This window comes from Apteryx mantelli, chromosome 10 (genome assembly GCF_036417845.1).
Source record: "Apteryx mantelli isolate bAptMan1 chromosome 10, bAptMan1.hap1, whole genome shotgun sequence".
In the NCBI taxonomy this organism is placed as follows: Eukaryota; Metazoa; Chordata; class Aves; order Apterygiformes; family Apterygidae; genus Apteryx; species Apteryx mantelli.
The window spans coordinates 3,641,618-3,666,571 of NC_089987.1; the positions used below are offsets into that span (position 1 = coordinate 3,641,618).

General features: G+C 43.9%; 1 protein-coding gene across 3 annotated transcripts; it reads right to left on the bottom strand.

Moving 5' to 3' along the window:
* Positions 1-1,671: 1,671 nt before the first annotated feature.
* Positions 1,672-19,360, bottom strand: MTHFSD (methenyltetrahydrofolate synthetase domain containing). 3 transcript variants are annotated; one of them, XM_067302400.1, is made up of 8 exons: positions 19,314-19,360; positions 19,017-19,120; positions 17,456-17,569; positions 16,744-16,857; positions 14,553-14,643; positions 13,571-13,683; positions 13,229-13,354; positions 1,672-4,958 (listed from the first exon to the last, which is right to left on the bottom strand). In XM_067302400.1, exons 1-8 carry the CDS (start codon positions 19,339-19,341, stop codon positions 4,443-4,445), a joined length of 1,206 nt encoding a protein of 401 aa, XP_067158501.1. In that variant the 5' UTR covers positions 19,342-19,360; the 3' UTR covers positions 1,672-4,442. The 3 variants fall into 3 exon arrangements, with proteins under 3 accessions (XP_067158501.1, XP_067158503.1, XP_067158502.1); XM_067302402.1 differs by lacking the exon at positions 17,456-17,569 and adding an exon at positions 17,618-17,692; XM_067302401.1 differs by lacking the exon at positions 17,456-17,569 and adding an exon at positions 17,618-17,731.
* Positions 19,361-24,954: the final 5,594 nt, after the last annotated feature.

Below are 24,954 nucleotides of genomic sequence, written 5' to 3' on the forward strand. Positions count from 1 at the left end.
AGGCTCTTCTGTTGCTGCAAGTGAACTAAAATCAAGTCTGCTAGGGATCACTGCATTTCCTATTAAATGCAGATCACCATATCACAGGCATTTTAAACTTCTCTGCAGTGTCCAGGCCCTTCTTCGTCATCTTGGATGTTTTTATCATGAGAGTCTCGAGAAGCAAGGATGTCCCACTGTCCTTACAGGAAGAGACTGGGGACTAAGTGCTTAAAGAGGTTTTCTCCCCATTGCTCTGGGCATAAGCGGTCACAGAATGCCAATTAGAGAGCTGTCTTGAAGCACTGAGGCCTCTGAAATCCTAGGCTAGTGCTTTAGTCACAACAATAAACTGGTGAAGTATGGGCGAGTATCTGCCTGAGATGAGGCACAAACTGTATCCATGCGTCTCTAGCCAAGTTCAGCCTAGGCTCTAGCTGCAGAATGACAAATACAACTGGCACAAAATGAAGAATTATCAGTACAGTAAAGGTTCTCATCTCCAAAGCCTGTTAATTTAGACTCTAAATTCTTCAGGGCGTGGACTTTCTAGTTTGGTCGTTGGTAAAATATCTTGTGTAGTCTTAGTCAGGGCCAGAGTAAAACACAAACAGGCTTCAGTTCCTAGAGTTTCATCATGAGATCAGAGTCTAAGGATTCACTAAGTATTACATTTCAGTTGTGTAGACTCAGAGAAAAGTCATAAAGCGACTCGTATATAACTGATGTCTTCCTGAGCGTACAGAGAGCCTGAAACAATAGATCTAAGAGATGCAGACTGCCCCATTCACTTTTTTCTTCAAAATCTGTTGTCTCCCTCCAAGTAGGAACTTGGTCAGGCTGCAAGAAAAAATCCACATCACACAGCTAACAAAGCCAGAAAGGCAAGTAGTAGTGTGCCTCAGGCAGTCTTGCATTATTTAATTAAATAACAATTTAGCATCTTGCATTGAAATGTCTTTCAGCAAAAGATGAGCAACTTCACAAAAAGCACTAAGGGCCTCATCCTTCCACAGCTTCCCTTGCTGTCCAAGACAAAAATCTCATTGACTTTCAAGTGTGCAGGGTCAAAATCCTACTAAATGTATTAATACATGATGTATTTCAGAAAGCATGAGATATACCATCTTCCTCACAGGTAAGCTTATAGACCAGCTTTGATGCAAGATGAAAATATTTAGGTTCCTACAAAATCATTCTTGTTTTCACTGTGCGAGTCCTATAGCAATCCATATGTGGCATGATATTCTTTATGGTTTGTCATCTTTAAAAGGGAGATGGTATGTTCTTGAGTCATATTTGCTAAGAGAAAAACCTAATGAAACTAAAGCAGACTGACATAAATGAGTAGGTCAAAGTAAGGACTGTAGGGCAGCCTAACCTGATTTCTGAGCACTACTGTTTTGTCTTCATGTAACTTCACAACTTCTCTTCACTAACTTTATGCAAAGGCTCTGAACCCTGGAGAACTTTCTGCAGCTTCAGGCTTTATCTTCAACAGCTGCCTGTACTAATTCCTTTTCTGAAGATTGCTGCTCTTGAAGCAGAGATGACAGAAATAAACTTGTACCTGCACCTCAGTTGCTACTGATTAGCTGAAGCTGCTGACACAGATGGGTTTGCAACAGACTGCCAAACTGACCTGGAGCAGCTGCTGTCTTGAATTAAGAACACACTTTAATGACTTCAAGATGGCAAGGCCCAAAGGATGTTACATTTATTAATAACCTGAATCAAAAATGACTGGCTTAAGTTGGAAAGACAATATCATAGCATCAACATCATCTTTCCAGTCCATGCAAAATGCTAATGAACAGTCTGTTAACTTAAGCTTGTGGTAATTATTTTCTTTTTTTCTGAAGCACCTAACCATACTTACATACCTTTATCTAGTTAGTATCTTCCCAGCAGCTTGATTTGGACTGTTAATTACCTATTGGGAAAGTAACAAGATATTACTTATTACCATGAAATCTGGCCTTGCAACACATGAGATGAAAAAAAGTGACAGGCTGGAAGAGAAATGCAGAGATCAATCTACTTGGACACAGATCTAGCATCACTCATGTTATGGGTTGAACATGGAACCAAAACTGCAAAGGGAAAAAGCATCAAAGAGAAGCTAGATCTAGACATGTTTGTCCAAACAGAACTGGCCACCTACTGCATATGACATTGAGAGCAAAGTAAAGAGACATAACACTCATGGTGCATGATAACCTTATATTAGCAGAAGATAGAGAAGACCAGAATTAATTCCTCTGTTTCACTGCTTTTGGAGGTCAGCTGATCTTAAACTGTGTGTTGTGGTTTCTGGCAATCAAAAAACAGACTTGCTACAGTACCAGGATTAACATGAAAAAAATTGCTAGAGTACTTTCAAACATGCATTAACATATAAATGCAAAGCATGTCTCACTTATAAATTTCTTTTGATTAGTTCTGCCTCAGTTAAAAACACAAAACCATTCTTCTCCCCGTGGTCAACAGTGGTTATTCTTATCTGTATTGAAACTTCAGGCAGTGAGAAAGGAAATAAGGCAGTGTAAGGAATTCCTGCTAATTTGACCAGAGTAGGCTGGTTCAATCTGTAATACAACAGGGGAAGTTTGAGATGATGAAAGTTTTCATTGGCAGAATAACTACTTTTTAACTGCTAAGGTCACCCTTGGGCATCTTCACCAAAGCAAGCAGTATTATAAGAGTCAAAGAGAATATGAGATGATCATGTTACTTTATTTGTAGTCATTTGGAGGGAGAAGGGATGGTGTCTGATGATTTTTTTGCTTTTCCTTTCCCCGCTTTTTAAGCTTATGATGTAACAAGTCCATTCAAGTGGTAACATAACCCAATTCTTACCCTTGACGTGCACAACTGCTGAAACAAGACAGAGGACTCTGCAGTGCTTATGTTTGAATTCAGACTAAGTGGTACTGAAAATAATTTTGAGCTGGAAGAAAAGAGAGCATTTGAGAACACAGCAGTACTTCTTGAGAAGGCTCTCCTTTGTTGACCTTACAAGAAGTTGAAGCAATGCTTTCCTTTAGCTGCTGTGCCCAGAGCACATGATAACGCTGAGAACATTTTATTTAATACTGTATGAAATGTCTGACCCTTGAGGCATAATAACGTGCTTAAAATATACTTAACAGTACCCTCTGACTAAAAAAAAAAAAATGTTTCCAACTCATACTTTAAAAAAACCATTTAGATGCTTATTTTGACTTTGTGCCCAGCATCAATGGCAAAAGTGCTTCTGTTTAGAAAGGATGGTTCAGCCAAAATTCAACTTGTTTTTCAGGAATAGGGAACTGAAGAAAAAAATATAATAAAATCCGTACCAAATAAATCATTATTCTGCTTTATTCTGTAAGTGAATAATCATGTGTGTGCAAGTCTTACTGTCCAAGCTAGCACTTCCCCATAAAGAAAACTTTCCAGTGCTGCGCTCTCTAACGCTCACCACTCTCTGATGTTGTGGGTGCAGAAAGACCACATTGTTGGTCATAAAGGCACAACAAGAATAAGCTTTGCTACACTCTGCAGCAACTTTTCAAATAACTCAGTACCTGACTAGTTTTGACCATGGTCTGTCTGCTTTTCACCTCTGCTACAACTTTCACCTAGGCAATGGAGTTGCACCAAATTATAAAAGACAACGATCAGGAAAAGTATCTAGCTTATAATTCTATGTATCCATGAAAGAGGCACCTAAAGTGTTTTGGGGAAAGGTAGGAAATAAAATTGGTATTTGCTTTCATCTCCCAGACTGAAATAAGATGTACAAGGTTTAGAGGGGGTTGAATTAAGGTAAGAATTCTGAGAAGGGGCTACACTCTTCTATACCTGATGTTAATAGCTATTATCAGGACTCTATGGCTGAGCCATGTACAAACAATGTTTCAAAATGCTTCTTCAAGAGCACAAAAATGGGAATCTCCCTTCTTACTTTTATGTTAAAAAAAAAAGTTGAAAACTTCTAAAAGGCAAAACCCACTTCTTAGCAAACAAAACTGTAATCCTTGAAACATTTTCAGCTGCTGACTTTTAAACTCACAGGTACAAATTTGCATGTATACTCTGCAGGTGCCACTACATGTGGCTGCACACAGCTGCCAAATGGCACGTTTTTGATCCAGGCTTAATAAAGGAACACACAGAACAGCAAAGCAACCCAATGCCAATGGAAAACAAAAGCACAAAGTGGGGGTACTTTGTGGATATCTGTTTAGAGACGTGCCCCCTGTGTCATCCATCTTTGTGAATACACTTTGAGTATACAACTGCAGGAATTAGGCAGGCAAGTCAGCTGTGATAGCTATGCCTCATTTGTTTGAGAGGTTGGTTTTGCGTTTCGTTGTTCAGCCTGCAGAAATCAGAGGATGTACTAATATCCTTGAAAACTTAGGTTGGCTTCCCACGAAAAAATGAAAATACGCCTGTTTTTTTCCCTCTATTCATATTCATTTCTGACTATTGATTTCTGCTTGCCCTCTGTTTCTCTGATTCTTGGCCAGCTCAACTCGCAAAGTATTGCCCCCGAGGCTCAAGCCTTTCAAAGAGGATACAGCACTCTCCGCGGTTGCTTTATCCTTGTAATCGAGAAAAGCCCTGTGCTGTGCTCCTTGCCAATTCAGTCGTAAAGGAGTTGCATGGAATTCCCTTAAAGCATATTTCAGCTCACTCACTCTTGTACTAGGAGGTATATTCCCCACATACACAGTAGTAAGCATGCCAGATCCCTCTAATCTGGGACTTAAAGAATCACTTTCAACATATTGTTGTCCTATTTGAGCCGAGCCCGTTGCAGCCTGCGGTCTCGTATTTTCAGCCATTGCCTTCTCATTTAACGCTGTTGGTTTGTCGGCTTTTGCCAAGTCTGGATGTTCATCCTTCAGGGTAACGTCTTTGCCTGCCTGCTTCTCTCTGTATCGAAGACTCTTTAGGATGGGGATTTTTCCCAGCATCTCATAGCTGACCTAAAAAAAAAAAAAAATTGAGTTTTCTCTCCTTCCAGAAAGGGGAAAAGACCATCAGGACCACTTTGTACCATAAAAATAGGGGAACCTTATTATATTGTTGCCATTTGGTGTGCCAGAGCATTCAAAGTGTTACTAATTGCTGGCCTTACTCTGTTGCTCCCTAAACATACACTGTAGGACAATAAATAAACATTAGCTACTTTTTATGCAAACTGCACAATGTAGATGCAGCAGGAAAATCAAAACCAAACTTGGAGCCGTTGGATTTTGACATTTATTTATAGGGATGCGTTCAGATTTGCATTCTCATTGTTACCCATCAATATTTGCTTTGACTGAGGGTCTGAGCTCCTGCTCTGGCAAAACCTTACATGCATACAATTCACCAAACCATCAAGGCACTTTCTTTCTGCAGACCTCCTTGCTTTCTTTTCCCTCAAAACAGGATATCCCGTAGGCTGGGTCATACAATGGGGAGGGACCATGGTGCTAGTCTGCAGCTGGGGAGCGTGCCTTCTAGCAGGGCTCCTATGAGTGTGGGCCCAGCTGGAGGCAAGTTCTCTGGTTGTGGCACATCACCACAGCCTCCCTTCTTGCCATTTGACCTCATACACCACCCGCAGCTGCTCGTCAGAGCCCACATCAGTCTGCTGTGTAGGATCACAGAGCGCAAGAGTGCCCTGACACTATACTTCAAAACTGTGAACCCCCTACCCCTGCACCAGCCCCGGTTCCTAAGCAGCTTTTCTGGAAGGGCTCTTCCTCTCAACAGCTGAACCCTATCAATCTCAGGCATGAGATGCCCCAGGCTGCACTCAGTGACTGGCAGGAAACTCGACGGTTCCCTAGCTAAATGTGGTCTAACTCTTGGCTTGCAGACTGCAGTTGGAAGGAGGAATAATTCATACTTGGCTGCTGGACAAGCAGAACATCCATCAGCACAAGACCCAATTCTTAAATTTAGGGAGGAAAACAGAACACAGGGAAGAGATGCCCATGCTAGCAGAGACCAAGCTAGTAGCCCACACAGTGTGAGCAAGCCACTCTAACAGGGTGCTGCACCCAAACTGACAAGCCACAACTCTCAGCAGGCTGTACTGGACTGCACAAGCATATCCTGGCTAGAATATGCTTGCAGATCTCTCAGCTCAGATCTCTCTCTTCTCAGACCCCCTGAATTCCTCATTTTACAGTTACAGTCAGGGTGAGTTTGGATCCAGCTGCACCACATAGTGTCTAAAATGTAATGATCTTCAGGGAAAGGAGCCCATTTCTGAAAGTGACTGGAGTAAAATGGAAAAGAGGGTGCAGGGAAAGTTAGACTGAGGTAAAAGGAAAGCCAGTCAAGAGAAGTTTCTTAAAGGTTCCCAGGACTCCTCTCCTGAGGAACAAACAAGCCAGCTTTATTTCAGGCTGAAAGTAAATAAAAATATACATTTACATCAAGTCCAGCCTAGCTCCATCTTGTTAATGTAAGATCAAACAACAAATAGAGCTAACCAGCATGGGCAGGGTCTGCCACTATTCTGCCACACTGCAGATCCAGAGTCAACGTGTTTGGGATCAGACCCTTTAAACAAGCAAACTTTATGATTGAGAAGAATTTCTATACAAAACTGGCCTGATCTGGCAGCCAGTACAGAGAGGCAAGGACTTCCTCTGGGACTCTGGGAGCCTCAGCGTTCTGAAAGGTACATGCCATTTTCAGATTTTGAAGAGTTATTGCTCTATGGACTCTTGGACTGATTTGTTTTTCTCAGCCAAGAATTCGGACTGCTGCATTTGACAGCAAACTCCCCTTCCCTGGGCGATACAACATCAAACCAATGGCTGAGGCCATCTTACTTTGTTTTTACTGGCCAACAATTAGGAACATTTGTTGTCCTCTGTCAAATTTCTATGTGAAATGTAAGCTCTATGCTAATTAAACCAAACAGGAAAAACATTTTTCTATTCTCATGCAACTAATCACTCCTGTGTCCAAAACACAACCTTAACCTATTACCAAGTGTATGTACAGTTCCTTTCATCCTGAAATTAAACCTAAATCCTGACATACAGACTGGGTGTTTATTTAGAAAGATCAACGCTACCGAGGGCAAGCCCTCATCACTTTGTAGATTATAGGAATCAATGAGATGAGCGCTGGGACGCCAGTCAAACTCCAGTCCTTCAAGGACAAACTGAGGAGGTGAGGTAGGCAGGCCAGGGGCCAGCATGCTCTCTAACAGAGATTTCAAATGGCCAGGCTTCAACATGGCCTTTCCTCTCGCTGAAGCGACCAGCAGTTTCTGGCATTAAAATAAACAGAGCTCTTGGAGCTACTGTTCCAGGCTCCCTGCAAACTCAGGAAGATGCAGTTACAATAGTATACGTGTATCCATCAGGCCTGCGAACTAGTTTTCTATCAAAGCTGAAGTTGTGATCATTAAACAAGACCACAAGGTGAACTTATCATTACCTTAAATTCATCCCTGTGCAGAGATACTAGTAAATACAGTATCAGAGAAAGGCAGGCAATCGATCTGGCACTCAGATTTGTTTGTAATAGAAATTATTCTCTAAAAACAAACAAACAAAAAAACTACTGTATGAGACAAGTTCTGACACTGTCAACAGGCATCTTTCTGACAGAAAAAGAGACAGATGATTTGCCTTAAGGGCTATTTTCACCGGGGTCTAGGATAATCTTTCAGCTGGGTCAAAGCTTTCAACCCCGTCTATGTTTTATCTTTTTCCCCTAACTTTTATGTCAAGAAAAGGCAGAAACAGTTTGGGATTTCAGAGTACCGATCCAACAAACCAACTCACCACCTTTTTTGGGGTGCGGGGGGTGGGAGACAAAAGGACAAAGGGGGCAGTGGGTGGCACAGGAGGGAAAAAAGTTTGCTCTGCTCAGTTGCAAAATACCAAACAAAAGAACTCTTCTGTGGTAGTACAATGTGTTGCTAATTACAATCATGCAAAAAGTTTCTTTTGTCTTGTGAGCTGTAGAGGATTGCAATGATTTATTTCCATGTGGAGAGAGTCCAAAGATATTCCTCCTCTCTTTCAAACAAGCTGCACGTTTCTTGGTCTTGTGCCTGCTGGTCACTCCTCCCTAGCCTTGCCTAGTGATTAAAGCTAAGCCAGGATCCAGGGGACTTGGGTTCTACCGCAAGTCTTGGTGATCCCATTAGGCAGACCTGGGCAACCCCAGTGGCTGAGGCTTCTCCCCTTGCTTGCCCCACCCTTATAAAGTTAGGGCCAAACCATTTATTGATGTTTCTAAACTTTGTATCGAGTGCCGTGACGTAGTTAGATGATTGGCTTTGGCAGTGAAGCCAGCTGAAGAAGTTTCCTATTATCTCTCAACCATCAGTTACCAGTCTAGTTCCATATTTCAGCCCTCTGGGGCTGGCCAGCACAAAAGTACTTGCGGATCTGCGCTATAAACTCAGTAACTGAAGTGATTCAGGTTAAAAATAACTCCACCAAAGGCAATTAATCATTTAACAATCCTGCCTACTCCCTGCCATAGCTGGGAGAGCCTTGGGGAAAGAGGACAGCAGGGTAGATGAATTCTTCTGGCACACAATTACCAAGCTATGGGAAAGGAGCTGAGAAGGGAAATGTGGCCCCTTTCTGACAGAAACCTGAAGAAAACAAAGTCTGGGTTGCTGACTGCCAATACAAATCTCCCAGCACTTAACCCTGAGCATCCACTCTTATGACACCTGATGTGGTCCCAAAACCATGTAGAGGCAGATGGACCTCTGCAGCATCTCTGCTGGAACATCAAGAGCTCTCTTCAACCTCTGTTATTCCAGAACAGTGAACATAGCCACTTTCAATATTTTTCTGGGGAAAATGAAAGATGTGTTTGTCCTCTGACAGAATGAGTAATGCTGACCCCTGATACAGTGCAGGCCAAGGCAAACACCACTTTGATTTCCCTGGCAGCAAAGGCGGCGCAGTTTTGATGCACGGCAGATGCGGGAAGGACAGCTATAGAATGGAGAGCATGCTAGATCTGCTATTAAATTCTGCTTCACAAAGCTATTGATCTGCGTGCCCAAATGAACATAGGGAAATGTGGTTCAGGATGGACACAGACACTGCTGCCCTGCAGAGGGTTGAGAATGAAACCTAACAATCTCTAGCAGAGTAGATCCAGCAGCCCTTTCAAGTCCTGAGGCTAGTAAGCTGAAAGAGTTTGAATGATCCATCCTTGCCCACCCTGGAAGACGTCTGACCCTATGCTCCTTAAAAGGCCTCCAGAACAGAGCCCACTTCTTGTGCTGTCTCCTTAATCAGCGGCTTGTTTCAATGAGCACCGAGTTCACAGGGGTTTAAAGTGGTGGCACAGACAAAGCCAAGATAGCTAGGACGGGCCAGTGCAGTCACACATTTTATCATTCATTTGCACAAAATGTCCAAATATGTGCAGGCAATCCAAGGGCATATTTCTGGGAGTTGGCAGCCCATGAAGTCTGCTGGTGTCCCTCAGGAGAAAGCAACTTATGCAACCCACATTTGGAATCCATCAGCAAAAACTGCCTTCATGGGCTCTGCAGCAAGGGTCAGATTTGCAAAGGTGTTGAGATGTTTAACCATGCACGGAAGCACTCTCTGCTCATGCCATCCCTCCAAGGAAAGCCTCGGCTAAACTGACAGTAATTTTCTTCTCACAGCCAAGCTGCGTCCTTACTAGAGGTTTTGCCAGCTTGGGTGTGTGAATTTTCTGAGCCCTGAAACATTATTTTATTTTTCAAATATTCTAGCACAAACCTGGATCAAAAGCTGCTGGTTGTCAGATATTGTCTCTGCCATCAGGTACTAAACTCTTTCAGCATTACACCCAGGGATTCCCTCTTGGTTTGTTTCATTTTGGGAAAAAAAATCTTCTCCTGCTTCTATTAAATTCTCAGCAAAAGAATGAGTCAAAAAAAAGAAAAGATGCTAGATGCTAGTTATTTTTCCACTAGCTACTCTCATTTCCCTCTTCATGACCCCAAATATTTTAATTGGTCTGTATAGTTTCAATTTAAAATAAGCACAGCAGAAAATAACTTCATAATTGTGACAAACATAATAGACAGTGTCACAGATAAAGATCACAGCTACCCATACAAAATACTAAATGAGAAAGTAAGTCGCTTCATGAATTTAGAGTTCCCAGAAACAATGGGTTAGATTTTCAGGAGAGACGAAGCCAAATAATTCTCCGTTGGCATCCAGATAAATTAGCCAAGTTTTCCAGTGTGCTCAGTTCTTAGCTATTACTGTCCTCCAAGAGCACTTACTGATTTTTGAAACTCTGAACCGACATGCAGAAAACTTCTCCCCTCACGCATTCCAGTATTACCTTCATATTTAGAAATGTTTCTAGAGCATCTAGCACTGACTTTAATAATGCTTCTTTGACATCAGTAATATTGTATTTCTGATAAAATAGCCATATTACTCGGAAGTCAGCTTTTCTTGGAAGCAGCTTTTCTGTGATAAAAATCACAGCATGCAATTCACATCTTCCTGTTTGGAAAAAAACATACTACCTTGACAGCAAGAAATAACTCAAATGGAAATTCTGCACAGAGGGACCTGAAAGGAAGCAACTGAGGGCAAATCATACTAGTTACCCCATGAGCTGTAAGTCAGTTACTGTCAGAGTAACATCTATTTACACTTATCTCCTTATCCGATTCACTGCTTCCTTCCTACATAAGGAACAAAAATACTCCAAGAAAATACAGTGCTTCTTTGAGCACAGAAATTTATCCTGAAGATGTACGTTTTGTTTGCTGCATAAGTATTTTTGACCTCTTGTGAGCTGAAAACAGAACGCATGTACAGATGGCTATTTCTCCTAACAGTTTCATAGAAAGCACATCCCTTAGAACAACGCTTAGCAGTAATCCCATGTTTGCAAACTTCTTTAATTTAAGCCCTTAAACCATTGTCTTACTTGATCCAGTCATGTTCCTCATGGATGAACTTCTCTGCAATGTATTTTACACATCACACATCTTAACAATACAGTTAAGCTACTTTCTGTTGACAAAACACCCTATTCAGAAGTGGGATATTTATTTACTCTCTGCCTCTCGGTTCATTTAATTTTGCTCAGAGGAACAAGAATGCAATAGCAAAGTCAGGATTCGAAAGGAAAAAAGGATGTAGAAACAGGCATGAAAAGCCTATAGACAAACACTTAAATCGCAAGAATCAAATCCTGCATTTTTAACACCTTGACTGTTAACTAGACCTCCCACCTTCAAGACACTCTGTGCAGCGGTTGATCACAATTACTTCCACAACCACAAACAAAACATATACAAGTTGCTCAGTTCCCTGTGAAAGAATAATGCAAGTTCTTTCTTCTTCATATATACAAGGTACTTGGTTCTTGTTCCAAAACAATGGAAATGTAATGATTATCCCTGCTTTGAGCAATAGTTCTCCAATGTTCCTACCTAATCGCTCGAGCCCTGGAGAACAGCCAAAAGCTGGATCCTCTAATTTTCAGATGTTAAATCAACATTCAAACATTTAAATAAAGGCTCAATCATGTAACATGCTCTGGTCTTGCTGAGAGCTGTAGGAAATTCAGTGAGAGTTGTATTTTTCAGACAATGCCCACAAATGTAGAGATCACTATAGAAAAAAAGCTTCATTATGACATGCAAACTTAAAAATCAGTGTGTCTCAAGCTTTAGATATGACTAAACTAAACATCTCCTCAAGCTTTAAATACAAGCACAAAGGAGTTGTGACAAATACTTCACAAGCTTATGAAGCATCATAACATTGATCTTGAATTTTTCTCTGAGAAGCAAGGAAATGCAAAGATAACAGTGAATGTAATACACTGCTTGGGGACTGACTGACTTTTCAAGAGTGGCACAAGCTACACAAAGATTAAAGGACCCTGCAAGAGACTGTGTGTTCCTCAGACCTTTGAAAAATGTAACTAGTAAAAGGAAGCAGAAGGGGAAAAAAAAGTGTTAGCAAGGCCACTCACTGAGACTGAATTCTGACACTAAGAAAGACAGAGTGTGATCAAAAGTATGTTGGCAAGATGCATGGGGCAAAAGGGGTAAACATTCAACACAATTACTTTCAATAGTATTCTAAAAAAAAAAATTCAGGAATAATTCAATGGAAAAAATTCACTAGTACAGACAGATTTTATTTTTATATTTTTAACCTCAAATCCTCAACCACAGTCAGGGTAACATACTCTCCCACCATCGGAATAAAAATAGTACTGGCTAGAATTGTTTGTTGTAGATACGTTACCTTAACAAATTTAACTCTTTTTACTGTTTGTTAAGCACTTGCCAACCAACTCCTGATTTCCCTAGAAGTATGCACTAATATTTCCCTAGTGGTTTCTGCAAGACAACGGTAAACTGTTCCTCATTTTAGTGTTCATACTGTTACCCATTCATGCTGGATTTCATCTGCTCCTTAACTGGATGATTTTTAGGAATGAAAATCTAATGACAAAGAAAAAGTTTTCCCAGCATGAATTTCCAGTAAAAGCATTTACTAAACGCCTTTGTGCAGCCATTTGTTAAACTGCTTAGATTTCTGACAAGCTTTGAAAAAAAAAAAAAAACCCCATAAAACAGTGATTAAATGATTAAAATGAAATGATTAGTAAAAGTACCAAGTCACTATGCCTCCACCTGAAAAAGAGCTCCAGTTACAAATAATGCATCATTTGAAAGTCAATCCCACATATTCACTCTGTATGCAGCAAGGTACCAGCCACCAGGTCATGCTTTTCTTACAGAAATGGAGCAGCACATATTCCTCCATTCCACACTGTCTAATACCATAAAGTTGTCTCTACGGCACTGTCTCCAAAAAATGAAAAGAAATAATTCTAATCAGCATTCAGGAACAAGACACATAAGGTGAGGCAGCTGCTCAGCTTCCATAGACTTTTATACCGCAAATGACTACAAGAAACTACATCTGTCTTAAAAATCCATGGATGATTTTTCTGTTACTCTCACCCTATAATCCATTTGATACAGCAACCTCAGCTTCAAAAAACCCATACTTTTCCTCTTCACTATTACCAGTTACAAACAGCTGAATATAAAATATTGCTTCTCAGTTTCACCTGCTAAACATATTTGTTCCTTTGTCAAGTGTTTCTAATAGTAGAAAAATAATTTTATTTGCAATTTTCCCTAGGGAATTATTGAAGAAAAACTGGGGACTTATCAACAGAACTTTGGTACCAATAAGTCACTTTTAGCAGAGTAACTTGCCTTATGCCATATTATTCCCTGTGGTTTCAATCGTTTGCAGTTAGTCTTGATAGTTCTTGTTGGAGTGAGTATATAATCCACTGTTAAATCATGATCATCAAGAAGCTCTTCTGCTATGTCAACAACCTACAAGGCACAAGAAATATGGTAAGCAGTTAAAAACAAATTCACTAAAATTGTGCATCCTTCCTGATGCCTTGCAATGTATCAAAATCTCTCATTGATAGTGGAAACAAAGTAAAGATGCTATGCCAAAACCAACCAAGTTTCTTCTCCAGATGGACCGCTGAGTAGCACACAACTGACTCTTTAAAACACTTGAGAGTGAATATTTTAACTTACCTGGCAGTCATGCACAATAGTAACTACAGGTGTATCCTTCTGGACTGCACCCATTGACACCATCATTGCATACTCCATGTCTGCATAACCTTCCCCTTTTCCAATTCTCCAGCCTGAAACAAAAGTGAACAGTGATAGTAAACACAGAACAGCAGAGTGGAAAGGATGGTTCCCGTCAAAAGCACACGACTAAATTAAACAGTCTGCAACAGACAAACCAAGCACGGAGTTGTAACTTGGGAGAATTTCAGATCAGCTTCTCTTCACTGAATGCAGCTTTCCTTAGAATTAGCACTGAGATTAAAAGAGAACATCAGTTTCAGTGAACACCTGAAGGATCCCAGGAGTCTGCAACTCAGGACAAATTTGTGAGGAAAACAAAATCTGATCCAATTTGGTTAAAATGGAAGCCTATTTACCAGCCTCAATTAGGACCATCTACTCATGTCAAACATACATTAATTTTGTGTGGGCAAAAGGGAGTCTGGGTCACAGACAAAAAGGATTTTATTTCTAGGCAATGGGTAAAGTTGATAAAAAAAATATTCTACCACCAGCTGGTCTACAAAATACTAGAAAATGCAAACTTTTTCCCCAAATAGGTACTGAATCAGCAGCTGCAACACCCATCCTTTCACACTTCCCTTCTCTAACAGAGGAGATCCTCTGAACAAGGAGCCCTCCTTACTCACACCGTGTTTGCCTGAAAAGTTATACTGAAGGCCAGAACACTGGCCTGCAGGCTCTAAACCACGCTGCTGTCTGCCCACCACGTCTTGGTGGCATTGCTGTGAAGCAGGCACTGATTCTTCCTGGCTGGATTGAGATCAGTAACTTGTCACACAGAAGAGACTGAACTCAAGACAACAATCCAGTTCCAAAGAGATATTCAGGCCTGCCAAAAGGAACATGTAACCTACTCGAATTTATGAATCACAACTTAGCACCCTCCTTCCGAAAAGCTTACGAGACATTATCGTACCTTTTTCAGAGACAGCCACCGATCCTACTACCACCAAGTCCACTCGTGCTTTCCCATCAAGACCTATAGGCACACTGTATTCTTTTACACCCTGCAATAAAAACATAATTTTAGGATTGCAGAGTGCTGAATCTTCCAACCAGTGAGGCAGAAATCAAGAATATTCTGATAAATCCAAGTAGCTCCCCAAGTTTCAAGGTGTTTCTTCCATGTATAGTCAAATTATACATTTCTGAAAAGTTATCCTCTAGGGAATCCCAGAATACATTTTCTACTAGTTATGAAAATTTTGGCACACTTCAGAGCGTGCTATGGGAGGTGGGCATTTTTGTGAGCAAAGTTATTTATTTAAGGCTGTAAGCTCAGATTTTGAAACCCTAGATTGGGCATCTATTTTTGAAAATGACAGCAAGCGAAACTTTTTACCCCAATACTGCTACCAGTTGGGTGATAGTCATAATAGGTAGATTCCTCTCCCTGAGGAACTCGAGAGTGCTGCAAATTCTTAAATTAATTCTGACATACAAATCACGAAGCTCAGTTTAGACACAGACAACTACAGCATAAAGATGTTAAGCTGCTTGTCTGAAGTTACACAAGTACACAAAATGCTTTGCTGAAGCACAACCAGGAACACAACCTGAATTGCTGTTTCATGTTGTATCCACTGCACTATCAGTTTCTCCACACGTGTATCATTAAACACATCTTCCAACGCTGCCTACATGTTGCCCAACAATTTGAGGAGTGACCATCATTCAGGACGTGCCACTGTCAAGCTAAGCTATCTTTGCCAAAACTGCCTAAGACACTAATGAATAGAAAAACACCATGTGCCTGACAAGTGGAAAGAAAAACCTTACCCAACCCCACCTTCCTTCCCCTCCCTTTCTTACTTTCAGATTCCTCTTTAAAGAATACTTTCTACACAAATTCTGTACAAAAGTACAGAAATTAAACTGTTTCACTTCAGCTTCCAAACTTCAAGGTTTTAGAACTTTTAAAAAAAATATCTTGAGATTTATTTTATGACTCTTAATACAGGTGTACAGGTGACGTAAATCATCCTCACACCAACTCAACCTTGTCCTAAACTAATCTTCACAATAAAAAGCCAAATATTTTCAGTTTAGAGCACAAAAACAAAGAGATTAATAATTGTGGCTGACTCACTTTATCAGTAACAATACTCACTACCCACTTCACAGCAACGCGGTAAGAATTGTTTGCACAATGCTCTGTAAATACAAACTGCTAATAGCATTTATTCATTAGTATGCCTGCCTGGGGGGGAACAGACACATGGTGGCGAGATCACAGAGGAGATATGAGGCCTGAAGCAGGTCAAAAGAAAGGTCTCTTTCAAAAGTGCTCTTCCACCCTGAAAAGCTTAATTAGTTAATGACCTTAATGGAACTTCTAACAAAGAAACTCACTAACAACTACCATCCATTTACAATCCGCAGCTGAATACAGGATTACTGTAGGAACTTTACTGCTTTTACCTGGAGATAAAGTAAAGAATAAAACCTATATAGCTGGCCTATTCATTTTGTACAAGTTATATTCTTACATCAAATACAAGATGCACATAAAATAATGCAGAATTCTTTGCCAAATGAGTTTAGCGGTACAGTATGACATTTTAACACCAGAGGGCAGCAACATACCACATTTCAAAAGAAAACTGTTAGGTGCATAAGCAGCATTGTTGCACCTTAATTGAAGCAAATGACAGAATTCATGTTTCTTTAGACTTAGGATTCTAAAAGAACTGATCTTTCCTATATAGTACATCTACTATTTTATCCATCAGATTAGGCAAAAACTATACACGCTAAAATATTTTTCCTTCTAGAATTCACCAGCTCAAAACTGCAGAAGAAAATAGAAGTAGTATTTACTAGAAGCTTAAAGATTTAGGTCATCTATGAAAGTTGCTCATAATGTTCCCCAAAACATTCACTAAATATAGATACCATCGTACTAGTAAATAAAATAATGGTGAAAAAAAATAAATTGTGTGACAATTTAAGTAATAACAAAAAAAATTATTCATGGTGGATGTGTACACAAAATGGGAATAACATACTAGTAGAACAATATTTCATATTTCAACTTCTACTTAGACTACCCTAATTCAACACTCTTTCACATATTAATTCAGACCTCCCCCATTTTTTATTCCTACTTGAGATGTAGCACATATCCGTAGAATCTCCTTAGTTGCACCTGAAGGTGGAACAATCTTATTAAACAGCCCAGTTCTCAAACGTGGTGTTGGAACCAACAGTGTCTTCCTTGCCTGTGTAACAAAATAAGTTATTACATTACAAAGAGTGGACTCATCTTACACTAAATATACCTGGAAAAAAAGTGTATTGTCCCATAGGCCTCCATGTGGTCAACTACTTTATTTGCTATAGAGTAGTTAATGCTGTTTGTATAGTGCTTGTAGATGAATCCTCTCAGTACAGTAAAACTTTAGTTTTTTTTTTTTTTTTTTAAAGGAAACAGATGACAAGACATACCTATTAGTCCAAAGAGTATGATACACAAACAAGTTACTCATAATAACAAGCTAGTGAACGTTCATTATTCTAAGTCTGTCACACATTCATTCAGTGCTAAATGTAAGACAGTATGAAGCAAGGCTACCATATATATTTCTGGGAACAAGAACACGGTGAACCAGCTGTTGCTCCACATAAACATATTCATTCACAAAAACCCTAAACGCACCTTTGCCACTTGCCAAAAAGGCAAAGACATCCTTACATAAGCAGCCACACGAGGCTTAGCACTAGTAAAACTCCCATAGGAGAGATGCCAGGTGTTGAGCAAAAGATGCTGTGATCTGCACTATTGCTCTACTCCTCCTCGGGTGCAAAGGTGCTCATTACCTGCAGTGCGGCTAGCCGAACACCTTCTAGAGGTTTGTCAGGATCCACTTTAATCTCAGTTGCTCTGCTGAACACATCGAGCTCTTTAATAGAGCAACAAGCCTGGTGAGACCCCTGCGTGAAGAAAGGAATTAAGAGATACAAGAGAATACATTCACTTACTTCCAGGGTTAGAAAGCGAGCATTCTTCTGGGGAGCATCAGGGTTTATTTTTACTGTATTGGCAGCTTTGAATTCCTGTAAACCCAGAAGCCTTGTTGCAGCATGGGAGGCACCCTGTTTTCATAAGATATCAGCACATCAGCAAGGAGTTTAAACCAGAGACGGGAAATTTTGACTCTCACATCAAGTAGAGAGGCTGATTTCTTCAGATGTTAAGTGTGAGGGACATATTGCTCATTCTGTGATATTTTCTATGGTAAACTCTCACCTACCACTAACTGCTGCTGGGCTTGACTAATATCTTGCAGGCCTCAGAAAAAGGGGGGCCAAGTACATTCACACTGCCTAACTTCTGCCTCACCTGTACCTAACTCAAAGCTGGAGGCCAGTTTCTCTTTTTGATCAATGAATACAGATAGATTCCTCTAAACACAAGTCACAGCCAGAGACACTTTCAGATGAGCCACTTTCTGGACAAGGCTCTCTCTTTCTAGAGACAAAACAGATCTCAGAAGATTCACTTCTTAACCAAGTAAGATGAAAAACCTTAGAAGAGCACATATTCCCCCCACTTAGCACTTTCAACTCTGATATCCTTTTGCTTCAGGGGGGAAGATAACGTCTCAGGCTCCCTCCATGTCAGCACTTCTTCTGCCTCAAGGCCACTGCTCTCCCCAAGATAGTAAGGCAGCACTTCTGCCAGTCCCTTGGGCAAAAGCAGAGCCAATCTCCCAAAGCTGCTCACAGGCTAAAACACACAACACGCATCCCCACAGCGCTATTAAGGTCATCGTTTCTTCAACATATGGCAGATACAGGGCTGCACACCTTGAGCCTGGATCAAAACAGGCAGACAGTAAAGCCCTGGCCCGAGTAACTGAGTATTTGGAAGCCTTCCTATTTCTTCCTCCCACTCATCAGCTAAGAGCATAAGGCAGCTGGAGCAGGAGGATGTGCTCCCTCAGCGCTGCCCAGCAATAACTTTGCCACCAGTCACAACTGAGCTGCACATTATAGCTCCTAGGCCAGGTGCTGGAACACGGGGGACCTCATTCTCCCTCCCCACGGACCTGCTGAAGGCCTTGGATGGGCAGATTTAATTCCAAACGCCTCGGTTTCCCCATCCCTAAATATATTTACTTTCTTCACAAGGTGTTTTGCTATCTACTGACGGAAACGCAGCGTGTGCCCGCCGCGTCGCGCCTGGTGCAGGTACCTGCGGGGCCTCCCTCGCTGGGAAGGGGTCTCCCCGCTGCTGCCGTGGGGAGGGGGGGGGTGTTTGCCAGGTGTCTGCCACCCCCCGCCGCCCCTCCCTCACCGCGCAGCCCGCAGAGCGGCGCCCGGGCCGCGGCGCCACCGCGGGCGGTGACAGGCCGGACGCGGCCGCAGGTCGCCGTACCTCGAAGTTGGGGATGCGGCGGTGCACGGGCCGTGGGAAGGCGGCCAGGCCGCTGGCCTCCAGGTAGTCCCACACCTGCTCCCGGACGTCCCACTTGGAGGCACCTGCGGGCGGGCGGACGAGAGCTCAGGGCGCCGGAGGGGGGAGCGCCGCCACCGCCGCCGCCACAGGCCGCCGGGCGGCCCCGCCCCTCTCCCCCCCCCCCGCCTCAGCCCAACGGTCGCGCCCCCAACGGTCGCGCCCCCAACGGCCACGCCCCCAACGGTCGCGCCCCCGCCGCGCGCCCCCGCCGCTCACCCGCGCGCAGCCGCACGGCCCCCTCCATGCCGGCGCGGCACGCGGCGTGGGGGGCCGGGGGGGAGGAGCCTCCTCGCTCAGCCCCGCCCCTTCTCAGCGCGCGGCTACGGTGGCGTGCAGGGGGCAAAAAGCGCCAAAGTCAAAGCGTCTGTGTGTGGCTTGGCGGGGGGGGGGGTGTTGAATCCTGCCCCGATCGGAATTACGACTCTTAGCGGAACGCTCCATTTAAATAAAGTATCCTCCCGTGACTTTCCCAATGTGCTTTTCTTGGCTCCCTTTTCCTTTCTCCAATGTCTCCCTTGGTGGGCAGCTCCTGAGCTGTAGCCCGGCAATCTTTGCAGCGAGGCACCGCGCGGTGTCTTTTTGCCCGGCCTTGGTAAGGGCGAGATTAGGGCCCGCCTGCCCCAAAACCTTGGGCAGCGTCGCCCTCCTTCTTCAAACCGAACACGCAAAGGGACGCGCTGTACCGCTGATTTCGAAGCGGGAATCACTGCGAACTTCTGCTTAAAAAAAACAAACAAAAAAACCCCCCAAAAACCCCAAACCCCAGAAATACCGTGGTCTCACTTTGCATCGCGTGTCACATCTGGGTGGAGAAAAAAACAAAACCCACTTTTTGTAAAATAAACTCCCAAATCAATTATTTTTCCACTAAAAATTGGCCGGTCGTGAACATCCAGCCTTTGCAGGGGATTCCAGAACTCCCAGCACTTCTCACTTGCATTTAATAGCCCAGCGAGTGATTAATCCGCATGATTTATTATTTATGGAATTAATGTGTTCAACAATCACTCCGAGAAGACGGAGAGCGCTGAGAATCCGGACATTCCCGCGTGGAGGGGAATAGCAGGGTCATGGGAACAACGAAGCGGAAGGGTTGTTTTGAAGCGTGCTGGGGAAGGGGGAACCGGCTGATGGATTTGGTTCCTAATCTGCCTGGCTCGGGTGCTACTGATACACATCCACGGTCGGAGACGACTGTTGCTCTGCCAGCCGAGAGGCGGAACAAATTCGGATGCTCTTCTCTGACTAGTTGCAGATGTACAGCTGGGCAGACGCAAACGTATTTTCTCCACTGCTGTTGATTGCTGAACTGGTTTTCACGGCACGGATCGAAGGCCAGGACTCCGCCGGGCGCGGGAGTCTTTCCCCCTCTGTTTTTCAGACTCGGATTAATACCAATGCACGGGGCTAAATGCTTTGCAACAGCTGCAAGGCGCCTGGGCTTCACCTTTCCGCCAAAATCCCTAGTAAGCGTTCAAAGAAAGTGCTCAGAGCCCCGGTCCTGCAAAGGGGTGCATTTAGGAAGAGCCTTTTCCCTGCCTCCGAGTGCTGCTGGAGCCAGTGGGAATCCGTCCAGGCATAATAGACCACCCATGCGGAGTAGGGCCTAAGCGTTTGAAGCTCATTCCTCTACTTCCTACTCACGGAAAACTCCCAGCGACTTTGATATCTCCGTGGGGAGGTCGGGATTGGGCCTTTGGTGAGCCATGTGCAGCCGCTCTTTAATTCGGAGCTGCTCTTTGCGCTCCCAGCTGAGGAAGCGGAGGCTCGCGAGACACCAAGCTCCTTCCCGGACTCTGTGGTCGGCGCGCGCGGACCCATCCTGGGAAGCCCCCCCCGGCCCTGCTTTGGGAGACCCTTGTGTCCGTGGTCGGACCCTCTCCAGCCGAGAGGCTTTGGGTCCCCCCCAAATCACCGCACTGCAGCTTGTGGGACTTGGGGATGCTCCGCCGGATGCTCTTTCTCCTCTCATTTAAAGAAGCAAATTATTAATCATTATTAAATGAATAAGGTAGCAACAGTGCTGTGACAGTTAATGCATTAACAGCCACGGGGGGCTCACATCTGATCGGACCACCTACGCCTCTCTCCAGCCTCCATGCAAGACAGTTACATGGGCTTGGCTTCCAAAAAAGAGGGCCTGAGATGGCTTTGTAGAAATGAGGATACTTTGCCACAGCCTCTTAAACGAGGAGTTTGCTAATCAGTGACGTCTTTTCTACCAGTTTACTTGGCTGCTTTGGTTCCATGGCTCTGAAGTCCTGTTTGCTCCAAATTACTTTTCCAGGATCTCTTCTATTCAGACACACTGCAGCCTTTAGCATTAGCGCTAGCAGCCTAATGCAGCTCGTACAGATGTCAGTGGAAAGCCTCTCGTTTTAGCAGGAAGTGGACAAGGCCACCAACATCCCTAGTAAATCCAGTTATTCCATTCAAGGTGTCTGAATCACTTCTAATACTCATTTAAAAAAATGAATAAAATACTGTAGTGAAAGAGGTTAAAAAGGAACCAGTATTTAACACAGAAGATAAAATGCAGCTCTTGCCTGAAGCACTCACATTTTGTGAAAAGACCTAGAAAAAAGGGCAGCTCCTGATTAATGCAGAGCAGGGTTACAAACCCCAGGCTGCAAGGTGGACAGTGCAAAGAGGCTCCTTGTGCCAGGCGAATCATTTCCCTGAAGTGCAGGCTGAACACATGAGGGCAACCACAGAAAACAGATAAAATGCTCCCGGCAGATCAGTGCTAAAGTAGCTATATGACTGTGATCGTTTTTCTATATTAAAAATTAAAAATAGGCTATACATTCCAAAGGCAATGGCTTTTTATGATATATTCATTTTTCTAGAGTATTTACTGGGGTACTAGAAATTAGTCTTTCTGACCAATGTGAGGTGAGTTTCCACATGTGAATAAACTGTGCACAACCAAATTTGTGTGCATACTGCATAAGCCAGCGCAGGCAGCAGGTTGGGGCAGGTGGGGTTGGCACGGACTGACCTGTTCGAGGCCGGCGGCGTCACCTGCCGTGGGGAAGAGGTGTGGGGCTGTGCTGGTCCCCTGCCGCTGCTTGCCTGGCCGGAGCCCGCGCGTGGGTCGGTTGCTGATCCGGATGCAGAGCAGCGGTGCAGAAGTGCCCAGCCAAGGGCATCTGCAGGTCTCAGCCGGACTGATGCCACTGTTGGCATTGCCAAGCCAGAGCAAGCTCACTTTTCTTTTTTTTTCTTCCTTTCCCTTTCTTTCTTTCCTTCTTCCCTTCTTTTCTTCTTTCCTTCTTTCTTTCATGTCTGTCTCTTTCTTTTTCTCTTTCATTTTCTTTTTCTTTCACTCTCTCTTGCTTTCTTTTTCTTTCTCTGTCTCTCTTTTTCTTTCTCTTCTCTCACTCTCTCTTTATTGCTTTCCTTCTCTGTTTTTCTTCTTTCTTTCTTCTTTCTTTCTTTTTCTTTCTCCCTTTATCTCTCCCTTTCTCCCTTTGTTTGTCTCTTTCTCTCTTTCTTTCTCCCTTTCTTTGTCTTTTTCTTTCTCTCTTTCTTTCCTTTCTTTTTTTCCTGTCTCTGTCTCTCTTTCTCTTTCTTTCTCGCTATCTTTATTTCCCTTTCTCTCTTTCTTTTTTTCCTCTATCTTCCTTGCTTGATCTCTTTATTCCCGTTCTTTCTCTCACTTTCTTGCCTGATTGTTTGCTCTCTTCATTTTTCTCTTTTTTCCCCCCTCTCCTCCTTCCTTCCTGCCTCTTTCGCTCTCTTTCCTCTCTTCCCTCGTGCCATACGCCTGCACAAGCCGGGCACCCCCAGCCCGCAGACCCCGGGCGAGCGGCCGGCTGCGGCGCGGTGCCGGTGCCGGTGCCGGTGCCGGTGCGGTGCGGGCTCGGCGGCGGTGCAGCCCCCGCGGCGGCCCCTGGGGGGCAGCACACGCCGCGCGGTGCGGCCGCCCGCGCAGGTGAGGGCTGCGCCCGCCGCGGGCACCGGCAGCGCCGAGCACCGCGGCCGCTGCCGCTGCCCTCCCCGCGCTCGCGGTGCCGGCGGGTCGCGGGGTGCCCGTGCGGCGAAGCGGCGACACGGGCCGGCGCCGGCGGCCGCTCTCGGGCGCGGGCCGCGGGCGGATAAAACCGCCGCCCCTGCGCCGGCTGCTCGCGCAGCGCGGAGTAACGCCGCTCGCGGGAGTCCCGCGGAGGAAGGGCGAAAGAAAAAGACCGTTCCAGGGACGAGGCAATATTTGCCCCCATGCCTTTTGCTCTCTTGCTTGAAAGGACTCCTCTCTTCCCGGTCCCTCGTTTTGGAAGCTGGCTATTTTATTTTTTTTTTGGTAATGATTTTTTTTTTCCCTGCAGCTGAAGTTTGGGCTTTTCCGAATCTATTGATTTAGTCTCTATAAAAGTTCGCAGCTGCAGCAAGCAAAGACCCATTGCTGCTTCTTGGTTTTCTGTAGAAACTCATCTCGCTAAAGTTTTCGGCTGAGGAGAGGTAAGATTCAATAAAGGTTATTTCTCAAGAGCGTACCAGGCTTCTAGGAAGGGACAGTCCTAGGACTCCCCAGGGGTGTCTTTGGTCAAGCTTTTGCATTTACACATTCCTGGCTTTTAAAATGTTATCTTGTCTAAGAAATCCGGTGCGCTTATGCATGCTAAGAAAACGCCCTAGGTTTTATGAGAAATGCGGTTTATTTGAAAACCGAAGATAAAAAAGTGAAGTTGTTCTCGAATTATTCCAGAAAAAAATGTTGTCTCTCTAGTCGTACTTTGAAATGAAAAATATCAGCAGCGTTCGCAAAATTTACTATTTGTTTTCATAAAAATCCCCCTGACATTTGCTCAGTTGATGAAACCCTCCCTGAACATTTACGTTTATTTCCATCAAAATTAAGTGACAATTTTGTAGTCTCCAGTGTAACTTTCCAACCAATTTTCTATCGCAAATAATTTTTAGCGACACGTCCTTTTAGAGAGGCTGCCTCCCTTATTTTTTTCAGCTATCACGTAAAATCGTTTCCTTTCCTATTAAGAAATTCGCCGGCAATTAACATCAGCCCGGGGTTCCCACGGCTGGACCCTCGCTCCGCGCGCGTCCCCACGGCGCGGGCTGAAAGCGGGGAAGGGACATTTCGTATGAGCAGCCAGCAAAGTCTCAAACTGACTTTTGGAAAAATGTCTTTGTTTAAAGCTTTACTAAGCCCCACAAATTGCAAGGAGGGAAGGGCTGAATTACAGTGCAAGAAACCAAAAGATCACTACTTAGAAGTCAGATCAGGAGGAGCCGGATTTGGGGGGAGGAAGTGGGAACAAGCCCCACCGAAAAGACAGTTAATTCCTTTCAATCTTATCTTGTCTCTGGGAGCTCGAATCGATTTTGTAATGACTATTTTTTTGCGGAGCGAGGAGAGGTGAAATCACTGTTTCCCATCGTCATTTCTCCGCTGTTCAGACCCACACTTCTCCCAGGCAGCTCAGGGCAGCTCGCAGCAGCTTTCCAAATACCTGAATTTACACTTGGCCAGCATGCGTCCCTAATTATGCGACTCTGATTGCCTCTAATGAAATCATTAGAGAAAGACAGAGGGGCGGATTTCACATGCACCAGAAAATCCGCCTCAATGGCCGGAACGAAAAAAAAGGCACCTAAAGTTCACTGTATTCTTTTCTTTGCTTTTTCTTAAATAAGAAATTTCCGCAAACTCCTGGAAAGCGGCAGGGAAACCTCTCCGCCCCAAACGACGGCGGGGCTCGGGGCCGTCGGGGCGGGGAGCGGGGTGCCAGCGGCGAAGCGGGGTGCGAAGCCACCCGCTCCGCAGCGCTCGCGCTGCCTGTGCAGCTACCGGGCGAGCAGCGAGAGGAAGGACCCGGCGGCCTTCCCGCGGCTTCGA

What these genes read in the sequence shown, in the direction of transcription:
- MTHFSD (XM_067302400.1), bottom strand. Translation starts at nt 19,341, where the DNA reads ATGGAGGGGGCCGTGCGGCTGCGCGCGG. An exon ending in GCCGCATCCCCAACTTCGAG is followed by an intron (nt 17,570 to 19,016) that starts GTACGGCGACCT and finishes TTCTTCACGCAG; the next exon opens with GGGTCTCACCAGGCTTGTTG. An exon ending in TTCGGCTAGCCGCACTGCAG is followed by an intron (nt 16,858 to 17,455) that starts GTAATGAGCACC and finishes TTTGTTACACAG; the next exon opens with GCAAGGAAGACACTGTTGGT.